The following is an 11,321-nucleotide window of genomic DNA, read 5'->3' as shown; positions in this document are numbered from 1 at the left end:
ATTTATTAATTAAATAGTAAATAACATTAGATTTAAACCATATTTAATATGCAGGTTAAAAGCATTAAAAAAAAATCAATTATACATTGACATAACACATTGACATTTAGACTTGTTGGCTTGCGTGGAGCAGTGCAGACCTCTCATCATAAAAGGCAGAACTGTACATCCTCACCGCTCATCATACATATCCCCTAAACATCTGAATCCCAGAACATGTAGTACGAACAATACAGAAGCTCTTTACATAATAGCGGAGAGGAAGAGTTTGATTCATCAAAATGACTTCCTTCAATCCTTTCTCTCTTCCGATCATCTTCCTTTCCATGCTTAGCTTCCTCAGCCTTACCGCTCATGCTGCTGACCCTGTTCTTCTCAACACCGTATGTGAAAACTCCACTTACAGCGCCAATAATAGCATCTACCAATCCAATCTAAAGTCCCTCCTTTCTTCTTTCTCCTCCAACGCCAACATCGAATTCTTTTTCACCAACAGTGGCCCAGACACCTCCGACCCCGTCTACGGCCTCTTCGACTGTCGCGGTGATGTCACCCGTCAAGTCTGCCGTGATTGCGTGGAAGCAGGAGTGAAAGAGCTAACCAGCAAGTGCTCAAGAGAAAAAATCGCTATCACATGGTACGATGAGTGCGTTTTACGCTACTCCATCCGGTCTTTCTTTTCCACCGTCGACGAAAGACCGATGTTCGGCTTGTTGAACACGCAGAATGTGACGGATCAGGATAAGTTTAATCAGCTACTGAACGCATCGATGATTGAGTTGTTGATTGAGTTAGCAAAGGAAACCTCGGAAGTTCCAATTGGTATTAAGAAGTTTGGGACCAAGGAAGTGAATATCTCTGCGTTCCAAACACTGTACAGCCTTGTACAGTGCACACCGGACCTGTCCAGCACCGGTTGCAATGATTGTCTTCGGGACGCTATAAAACTTCTTCCTTGGTGTTGTAGTGGAAAGCAAGGGGGCAGAGTTGTTTTTCCCAGTTGCAATATCAGGTATGAATTGTACCCGTTTTACACGATGGCAGCGATAGCACCCATGCCACCTGGACCTCACCCAGCAAAAGGTAAACCGAAGCACGAGCACCCAATTCCAATTTACTGCTTCTCGTTCATTTTTCTTTTTTAAATTAAATTAAATTTATTGTTATTATTATTTTTCTTTGATCAGAGACTGCTTTTCATTCTTGATTATTGCTTATTACTTATTAGACTAGTAGTTCATATTAACTTTATTTATTTATTTATTTTTATGATCAAAGTTTGTAAATTGCTTTTCATTTGGTATTTTTTTTATTAAATCTGAAATTTGATAAATTAAGATTTAAATAGTAATTTCTAATTATATCCTTTATACTTATAGAATTTGAATAAAATTAAAGATCAATAACTATATTATTAATTTAGATATTATCAATTTAGATTTTCGATTTTTATAGTTTTAAATTATGCATAAAATATAGATTTATGGATGAAATGGTAAATAATATTCAATTTGAACAAAATCTGACATGTAGATTAAGAATATAAAAAATATGTAATTTAATAATTAATTTTTAATTGGAGTTTTCTGTTATTATAGTCAAACTTTTTAAGTGATTTCGTGTCTATGAATTTTGTTTTGTCGGCTCCTACCACTTCTCCCTCTTTTACAAAAATCCCGGGGTTTATGCGTTTTTCGGAAACAAAAGTAACTCATCAAGATGCTGGGACCTGGGGTTGAGAGGGCCGAAGAGCACTGAGAGAGACGAAAAGAAGGAGAATCTTTTAGGTTATTTGCCAAGAGAAAATAAAGAGAGAGTGAACAGGAAAATAGTACTAAATGTACTGTTCATTTCAGATAATTACTCACTATTTTTTTTTTAATTTTTTTTATAAAGAAAAAGCCCTCATATCAATCATACAATTATTTATTTTTTTTTTTTATATTTTAAAAATATGTTATTTGAAATATTATATATATATATATATATATTTTTTTTTTACATTATGAGTATGTCAAACACATATTTTCACATCACTTTTTAAATTACAATTTTCATATTATTTTGAACAATAATACTTAAATGCTGCTACCAAATAGACCCTTAACTATTGTGGTATTGTGTGTTTTGTATATGCTGTGCGTCACTTTCACCTTTCTTCGTTAATATTAATTATTTTATTTTATTAAATGTGTTTTTTTAAGGGATATTAAGTGATGTTATGTTTTGGGCTTTCATTGATTTTTCCTTTTCTCTATTATTATTTGCTATTGATATGGGTGTGCATTTAATAATTCAATCCATTAACTCGACAAAAACCAATGCATTACTAAATTTTTTTTAAATAGTTTTTTGCCTTGTGAAAAAAGAAAAAAGAAATAATGATATTAAGTTGACCCATCCCTAAAAAAACCAGGGGTGGGTCATAGATTTTGTAATCAGTTTACGATGATATATTTCTAACCTGAACTTAATTGCTTTGATCCTACTTATGGTACTTCTATTTTCATGGCTTACTTTATAAATCTTTATTTAAGTTTAATTTTTTGTGGCTTACTTTATAAATCTTTATGGCTTACTTTATAAATCTTTATTTAAGTTTAATTTTTTGATGAACAAAAGATATTGTTGGACCGTGAGCTGTGTCATTGTATCTCAAAACTAATTGGTGATAAAAAAGACACTCTCAAATCTTTTATAGTATTTGACATCACGTCTTGCGGGCCTGTTTTTAGAGTGGTTGTAGAAAGTCGAATTGTGGTCTTCCAACAGATATAATTTGATCAAAACTCATTGTACATAACACAGACCACAAAAGACATGTACAACCCAAAACTCAAAATATAAAAAAGGAAAAAACTTATTCCACACAAATTTTTTTACACAGTTTTAAATATAGCTTAAAAAAAAAATTGAAACCATGACTTGAAGTCACGACTTCCAACTTAGAAATCATTTGAGTTATTTTTTGGGTTGTGTGTATTAACAATTTCCAAATGAAATCGTGATTTTGGATTATTGTATTCACCTTTCTAAAGAGTTTAAATTTGCTCGCTGTAGTGATAGCAATTGGGATAGAGATATGGAAGATAAAAAGATTACCATTGGTTTTGTATTCTACATGGGTGATATTGTTTTTACATGGACTATTAAGAAGCAACTGATTGTGACGTTGCACTTGGGAAGCTAAATACATTTATGCTACGAGAAATGCTGGTGCCACACACTTGTGCACAACTTTGTGCCACAACTTGCCACATGGCGAGTTGTGGTTGGTTAGAGTGTGTCCCCACATGGCCCACTAACATACTCTAACCAACCACAACTCGCCATGTAGCGAGTTGTGACACAAAGTTGTGCAAAAGTGTGTGACACCAGCAATGCTCTTATGCTACTTCTAGTTTTTGTCATGCGATTTGCATTAGAAGTTTATTAAAGGAGTTGCATATACCGCAAGCAAAATCTACAAAGATATTTATGCACAACAAGTCAACACTACTTCATGCATAAAATCCATTCTTTCATGATTGAATCACTCACAATGATTCAAGACAATATAATACAAGAAAGGAACTTGAACTTGAGATCATGAATTAATATGATCAGGTTGTAGATATAATGATGTCGGATAGAATATTCAAATTAATTTCTGTAATTTTTATGTATTTTTTGTTATTTTAGGTTTAGGTTATTTATTTCCTTGTTTTAGGTACTTTTAATGTTATTTAGTCAAATTAGGGTTTTATATGCTTTCTTATCCGCCTTAGGGTTTCCTAGCCGCTTTAGGTTTTCTTTTACTATTTAAACGCATTGTAGCCTCCAAAGGCAATTTAGTTTTCAAACTATTATTAATAAACATAGACTTTTTGTCAATTTTCTTCTCTGTTAGATTCTAGTTTTATCACCTTGTGGATTCAAGGAATCTCTCGTAGATTTGAGGTTTATTAGTTTAGTTTCTATCTATCAAAGAGAGCACCGTGTGTTTTTTCTTCAGACTTCCGCAACATCATATAATCACCAAACCAATCATGTTTGATGTATTTTACGATCTACAAACCTTACTAAACTTGACTAGAAAAACAAGTTTAATGGGGGACATTAGATGTTAAACTTGTTTAATTATTTTTTTTTCATTTTTTATTATGATTTTTTTGTATATTAAATAATATTTGAATGAATGCATATGAAAGACTTTCTTGAAGTTATGTGGAAAATTATGAATGTGGGGAGTTTATGAAGTAAACACATCTTGGAGATTTTTGATGTTATGCAATAAATAATGATGGTTAAGAGAGTGCATGGAGGCTATAAAGCCATTCCTTCATCAATTTGCATGCAACAATGAAAGAATTTAAATAAAAGACATGAAGTGTTCTCTACCTCTTTCCTCTTCGTTCTCTTCCACTTTGTGTGCTTTGTGAGTGCGAGTCTCTTTAGTTGAGTAGTGTGTGAGGCTCACTAACTTCGATAAATATTAGAATTAGAAGTGGGTGTGGTGAGGTGGAGTGGGGTGAGTAAGGGCTAGAGTTAAAGTCTCTAAGAGGGAGCTTCATACACATATACACATAGATTAAACTAAAATAAAATTTCTATTTTGTATAAAAAAGAAAAGGAAAAAAAAAAGTGAGTAACTAATCTAAGACTCGAGTATACCAGCCTAGCCAATATGTTCTAATGGTACTTTTAATCTCTTCTATACTGATCAGACGTAATTTATTTATTAGGCAGCACTTCTTGTAACTGACTATTACCTGTTGTGAATAAAACATGATATTGTTTTTCCAGGAGAAGGCAAAATCTCACCGGTAATTATTATCGCCATTGTTGTTACAATTGCTGCCTCTGTGGTGCTAGTCATTCTGGCCTACTGTTTCCTCCGGAGGAGAGCGAGAAAGAAGTCTGATGCTATAAATGAAGAGAGTCCCAAGCAATCTGACGGTTTGCTTAATTGTCATGGTATGCTCATGCAAGTGCTTTTGTGTTCATACGATCATAACACAATCTCCTCATTCTCAATATTATACGTGAAGGAATCCTTTCAATATGGACGTGTTAAGCGGCACTTGAAAAACTATAATACAAATTAGAAATAGCAAATTCCTCTCTATTTGTAGGTTAAACTTCTAGGATGGTTGGTAATTTGTCTGAAAATGATAAAGAATATATTGATTATCTAAAAACTCTCACCTCATCATATCTGCAAACATTGATCTCTGTAATGTTATCTCTCTTATGTTTGTTTATTTTTGGATGTTTAGCTGCAAGTGAAATATCAGCTGATTTAGCTGTAGAATCCTTGCAGTTTGATTTTGTGACAATTGAAGCCGCCACAAACAAATTCTCAGATGAAAACAAGATTGGTGAAGGTGGATTTGGAAAAGTTTACAAGGTATATATAATCGAAACTCATTTCTTGCATTTTTTTTTTTTTTTTTTTTTATATATAACTCAAAATAAGCATACATAGAAAATTTACTGCATATAAATATAATTTTTTTTAGAAAAATTTAAAATCTTTTGAAGTGGTGATTTTACAAATTATACGAAGTAAACTATTCTAGAGCCAGTCTAAGCGTTGGACACATCCTCAATATTAATCTCACCATTTCCTTACTGAAAAATATACTTTAAACACCTAAGTAATTAACAATGCAAGAATAATGAATTTAAACAATTAATCATGCACACAATATTGACAAATAATAAAAATACTGAAGGGAAACCTTTCAAATGAAAAACCACTACTAGGAAAAAATCAATCCTGTCAAAAATAACTATTAGAGGAACAATTACATAGCTAGCAACTTACAAAATCTTTGCCTTGTCTAGACCTATGCAACCTTTGCAAACTTCCAGTTTGCCTTCCTACCATGACAGTCCCACACCGACTAACAACATGGTCCTAAATTTGTCTGTTTGGAGGTTATTTCATTCAGGGTGTGCTACTTGACGGGAAGGAAGTAGCAGTTAAAAGGTTCTCATCAAAGTCATTGCAAGGCTTAGAGGAATTCAAAAATGAGATCATACTTATTGCAAAACTTCAGCACAGAAATCTTGTGAGGTTATTGGGATTTGGCATAGAGGGAGAGGAAAAGCTACTTGTATATGAGTTCATGCCCAACAAAAGCCTTGATATTTTTATTTTTGGTTTGTTTCTTCCTACATTCTGTTTCATAAGCTTGATATTATTTTGGATTGCTTGTAAATTTATACAATTCACACTTATGCATGATGTCATTACTTAACATTAATATTATATTTCAGATTCAAAAAGACGCCCATTACTTGATTGGAAGACTTGCTATAACATTATTAGCGGGATTGCTAGAGGACTTCTATATCTTCATGAGGACTCCCGCCTTAAAATCATTCATAGGGACTTGAAGCCTAGCAATGTGTTGTTGGACCATGACATGGTTGCCAAAATATCAGATTTTGGAATGGCGAGGATCTTTTATGAAAAACAAAATATAGCAAACACCAAAAGAATTGTTGGAACATAGTAAGCCACTTCTTCCTATATCTTTCTCTTATTTTTTGTTTTAATACTAATAATAATGATAATGTTTGTATACAAATAGCGGGTATATGGCTCCAGAATATGCAATGGAAGGAGTGTTCTCTGTGAAGTCAGATGTATTCAGCTTTGGTGTAATCTTACTTGAGATTATTAATGGGAAAAAGAATAGTGGCTTTTACCTTACAAAACATGCCCAAACACTCCTTGCATATGTATGTTAACTTTTGTCTCCTTGAATTAGAATTAGACATTGCAATATGGACTGCATATGTGAAATATAACTCCATTCGAAATCTAAATTGATAGGCATGGAGACTATGGTGTGAAGACAAAGTGTTGGAGTTTGTAGACAACTTCTTGATGGAATCATGTTCGACATTAGAAATTGTAAGTTGCATACATATCGGACTTTTGTGCGTGCAGGAAGATCCACAAGATAGACCCAACATGTCGACTGTGGTAGCATTGCTAGAAAATGAATCAATAGCCCTTCCTAAACCAAGACACCCCGCATTTTCTGTGGCTAAATTCATTCAGATGGATGAATACTCTGTAAATGAGCTTAGTTTTTCTAGTATTGTACCACAATGAACGCGTACAACTGTATAAGATTGGCATTAGGTCTTGCATAATGGTGAACTTAATATTGTAGACTAAAAATTCTATAAAATAGGAATAGGATACGTATTGGGAAGGAGGTCCAGTTAATTGAGCAAATAAAGGTGATTTTTTGGGTTGATTTTCTGAGAAGGGAGTTATGAACTAAGGGACCTTTGGACAAAATAAACATGAGACTTTGGACATATCTTATTGATGGGCCTGCAGGATGATTTGGACAGTCTGGAATTTGGATTTAACAAAAAATACTCAGTACCGTTTCCCACAATAAAGAAATAGATCTCACAGGAATATGCTTCTAGCCCTATTGGCACCAACCATTCTCTTCAGTTTTTGTGTTGTACGATTCCTTCCTTCCAAATTTCAAAAAAAAAAAAAATCATGATTTGTGAGTGCTATTTTCTTCAGTCAAATCCTATATGGGAATCACATGTTGGATTCTTGTATTATTTACGATAAGAGGATAATCAAGAATATAAACCAATTGTTTAAGTGAATTGAAAAATATTTAATTATTTTCACTAATTTACGCTTTTTTTTTTTTGAAACAGAAGCACATCATTCATTTAATCAACAAAATTAGCATCTTGGTACAAAGCTTCTCTAGATATTGAAGGGACATCTTCCATCCAAAACATATCCTTAGTAATATTCCTAGCAAATTGGGCTAATACATGAGCAACTCGATTCCCCCCTCTTCTAACACAATCAATCCTTACCCACAGTAAATTATGAATCAAATGTTGAATATCCCCAACCACATTCCCTAACAAGGATCTTTTATATATAATTTGATTACATGCAAGTAAATTTGATTTAATCTTTTTCCTTGCTCTTATTCAATTGTTGCCAAAACAACTCATTTTAAATAAAAATGTCATATTTCAAAATTAATTGTTTCTTATATAAATCAAAAAAATAAAAAATAAAAAAAAATTCATTTTACATAACTAATAAGTGCACCAACTACAAATAATTAGTACATAAAAACAAATGTATTTACACTATTGTAGGGACGAGGGTCCAAAATAGTATATTGGGCCTTGGACCTTGTCTGAGGACATTAATAGGTCTGAGGAGGAGCAAAGAGTTGTTAATTGTTCCGAATTAAAGTTTCAAAGGTGGGGAACAAGTGAAAGGTTGTCCAAGGAGGAACTCCTCCTTGGATATGATGAATATAGTTCACAATATGTACTCCATCAGTTAGCATAATCCTCTAAGAAGCTCCAATGATAGAAACATGCCTCATGAACATACGAGAAGGAAGGAAACCTATAAATATCTAAGGGAAAGCTGCCACCACCGCATTAAATGCATTGCAGCTACTTTTTTGGCCGCATTTATGTGAAGAAGACCTTTGAGCAGTATTACTTTGGCTACCACAACTCACAAAAAACCAGAAAAACTGTCTGATGGGACAAGTACTCAAGTAAGGGCTTGGATGATCAATAGGTGTATAGTGAAGATGGTGCAAAGGAGGATATATTAGGGTGAAAGACTCTTAATGATAGGAAAATCGGAAAAATAGAAAGGGAATATGGTAACAATCTAAATTGTCTCTGTATCCAAATGTGATTAATATATATATATATATAATTGTGACCTCTTCGGACTGAGAGTCCATTGATATCAATACCTCTTATTTGTGCTTGATTGTCATTTAATTCAATATTAATGTTATTCAACTCATTAGGGCTTAGTTCACTCTCTACAAATTTATTGTATTGGACTCATTGGGCCGAGATCCCATATACTTTGGGTTTGGGCCACAAATCGGGACTCTACAATTGGCGCCGTCTGTGGGAAGAACTTGTGTGATAGTGAAAACAACGGTCAATTATGGTAAATTCAAGCTCACATCAGGCAGATTCCATAGCATCTTAACGTGAAAATCCTTTCGCCAACCTTGAGCATAGGAGAGATCAAGAGGGCAGCGTGCACATTACGCACACAAGCAAAAGCCACTCTCAAGTTGGGAGTCATGTCTCTTAAGAACAACACAATAAAGCCATGCAGAGGGAAATCGACTAGCTTAAGAAGAAGTTATGTCATACACAATGAAAACAAACTCCCACCCCGTCTGATTCCTCCTCTAATGATAAGAAAGATAACGGTTATTGACATAGATCAAGGACTCCCCCAAGCGAATCCTTCTCATATGAAGAGGAGCATTATAGTGAACGCCGATGCAAAAGCCTCATTCACAGAGGATTGGAAAATGATGCGATGAGCAAAGCTTTGAACTAGATTGCTAAGTCACCATTCACGCGTAGGATCGAAAGGGTAGCTCCTCATTAGCGTTTCCATCAGCCAACATTCACCATCTATAATGGGTGAACAGACCCGGTAGAGCATGTGAGTCATTTCAATCAGAGAATGACTGTTTATTCTAAGGACAAAACCTTGACATGCAAAGTGTTCCCATCCAGTTTAGGACCCGTGGCGATGAGATGGTTTGACGACCTGAGGACGGGTTCAATAAATTCCTTCAAGTAGCTCACTCAGGCATTTGGCTCTCGTTTTATCACATGTACCAGGGTCCCTCGGCCCTTAGACTCTTTACTGTCTTTGTCTATGTGAGAAGGGGAAACCCTGAAAACATACTTGGACAGAGGTATTGTGAGATGTACAATGAGATAGAGGGTAACTTTGAGGACGTCGCCATCAGTACCTTCAAGAGTGGCCTCCTAGTCGAGCATAGTTTAAGGAAGTCCTTAACAGGAAAACCAATCACCAGCCTGCGCCAGCTTATGGACCATATTGATAAGTATAAAAGGGTTAAGGAAGATCAACAACTAGGTTAAGGAAAGGCTAAGGTTCTCCATTAGGAAAGGAGGGATTTCAGGTCAGACCGATTCAATAACAACCAGCCTCGGAGAGATTTTGCTGGACAATCAAGATCTACCAACACCTAGACCGTTAATGCAGTATTCCGAGAACCGGTGCATCAGGTTCTAGAGAAGATTAAGAACGAACAATTCTTCAAATAGCCAAACAAGATGGCCGGAAACCCTTTGAAATGCAACCAGAACCTTTATTGCCAATATCATCAGGACCAGGGGCATACTACGGAAGACTGCAGGAATCTGTGGGACCATTTAGCCCAGCTGGTCCGAGAAGGGAAGTTGAAGCAGTTGCTGCACGATTCTAGTGGCCAAGCGGGGCAGACAGGTTTGGATCCTCGGAGAGATTCTTCTTCAAGACCTCCTCTGGGAACAATCAATGTCATCTTCGTTGCCCCCGGTAGGACCGATTCCTGTCCCTCTCGAGTAATGTCTGTGGCTCGGCTATCAACCGAAGACAGCAATTCAGAACCAAAAAGAGCCAGAATAAAGGCTCGATTAGTCCTGGGCTTCTCGGCCAATGATAAGATCGGAACTATCCAATCCTATAACGATGCTTTGGTGGTCACACTCAGGATAGGAGGGTACAATGTGAAAAGACTGTTGGTAGATCAGGGAAGTGCTATCAAAATAATGTACCTCGATCTATACAAGGGACTGAATTTGAAACCCGAGGACCTAACAACGTACGACTCCCCACTAGTAAGTATAGAGGGGAAGACAGTTACTCCAAGAGGTTAGATTAGACTGCCCATACAGACTGGTTCAGATGTTGTGGAAGTAGACTTCATTGTGGTGGATGCTTATTCACCTTATATGGCTATTATGGCCAGGCCTTGGCTTCATGCTTTAGAAGCCGTTTCTTCTACCCTCCACCAGAAGGTGAAGTATCCGTCCAACGGCCAAGTTAAAGAGATTGTAGGGAATCAATCCATGGCTAGGTAGTGCATGGTGGTTGCCATCTTACATAGGCCCAATGCGGAGTCCTCGACCTCTACTAAAAGGAACTTATAACAATCAAGAACTCCAGTATTGCTCGATAATGGATCAATCAAGGAAGCAAAATGCGAAGATCTAGAAAAGGTTGCTGTTGGTGATGATTCGGAGAAGTTCTTTCAGGTCGGCTCCCAACTGCCTCCCTAAGAGAGACAAAAGCTAATCGAATTCCTAAGAAAAAACGTAGATATATTCGCATGGAATGCTTATGAAGCCCTGGGGGTGGACCCAAGTTTCATTTGTCACCATTTGAATATCAATCCATCTGTTACCCCCTAAAAAACAACCTTTTCGGCGCTCATCCAGAGAGCATTCTAATGCTGTCAAAGATGAGGTGACGAAGC

At 35.7% G+C, this 11,321-nt stretch overlaps 2 protein-coding genes across 3 annotated transcripts; both read left to right on the top strand.

Moving 5' to 3' along the window:
• The first annotated feature begins 217 nt into the window (after window positions 1–217).
• LOC115989114 (cysteine-rich receptor-like protein kinase 25) lies at window positions 218–7,483 on the top strand. 2 transcript variants are annotated; one of them, XM_031112780.1, is made up of 7 exons: window positions 218–1,083; window positions 4,786–4,956; window positions 5,292–5,389; window positions 5,937–6,147; window positions 6,265–6,502; window positions 6,582–6,732; window positions 6,827–7,483. In XM_031112780.1, the coding sequence occupies exons 1-7, from the start codon at window positions 282–284 to the stop codon at window positions 7,109–7,111; spliced, it is 1,956 nt and encodes a 651-aa protein (XP_030968640.1). In that variant the 5' UTR covers window positions 218–281; the 3' UTR covers window positions 7,112–7,483. The 2 variants fall into 2 exon arrangements, with proteins under 2 accessions (XP_030968640.1, XP_030968639.1); XM_031112779.1 differs by having other exon boundaries at window positions 5,259–5,389.
• Window positions 7,484–10,137: 2,654 nt separating this feature from the next.
• LOC115991132 lies at window positions 10,138–10,926 on the top strand. Its single transcript, XM_031114874.1, has 2 exons — window positions 10,138–10,683; window positions 10,741–10,926. Exons 1-2 carry the CDS (start codon window positions 10,138–10,140, stop codon window positions 10,924–10,926), a joined length of 732 nt encoding a protein of 243 aa, XP_030970734.1.
• The last annotated feature ends 395 nt before the right edge of the window (window positions 10,927–11,321 follow it).

Source organism: Quercus lobata, chromosome 5, assembly GCF_001633185.2.
Source record: "Quercus lobata isolate SW786 chromosome 5, ValleyOak3.0 Primary Assembly, whole genome shotgun sequence".
In the NCBI taxonomy this organism is placed as follows: domain Eukaryota; kingdom Viridiplantae; phylum Streptophyta; class Magnoliopsida; order Fagales; family Fagaceae; genus Quercus; species Quercus lobata.
This window is presented reverse-complemented; position numbering and strand designations above follow the sequence as displayed.

Bases quoted from the DNA above. Each gene is read 5' to 3' on its own strand.
- LOC115989114 (XM_031112779.1), top strand. From the start codon at position 282: ATGACTTCCTTCAATCCTTTCTCTCTTCCGATCATCTTCCTTTCCATG. The intron at 1,084-4,785 runs GTAAACCGAAGC...TTGTTTTTCCAG, and splicing joins TGGACCTCACCCAGCAAAAG to GAGAAGGCAAAATCTCACCG. The intron at 6,503-6,581 runs GTAAGCCACTTC...GTATACAAATAG, and splicing joins AAAAGAATTGTTGGAACATA to CGGGTATATGGCTCCAGAAT.
- LOC115991132 (XM_031114874.1), top strand. From the start codon at position 10,138: ATGGCCGGAAACCCTTTGAAATGCAACCAGAACCTTTATTGCCAATAT. The intron at 10,684-10,740 runs GTAAGTATAGAG...CTGCCCATACAG, and splicing joins CAACGTACGACTCCCCACTA to ACTGGTTCAGATGTTGTGGA.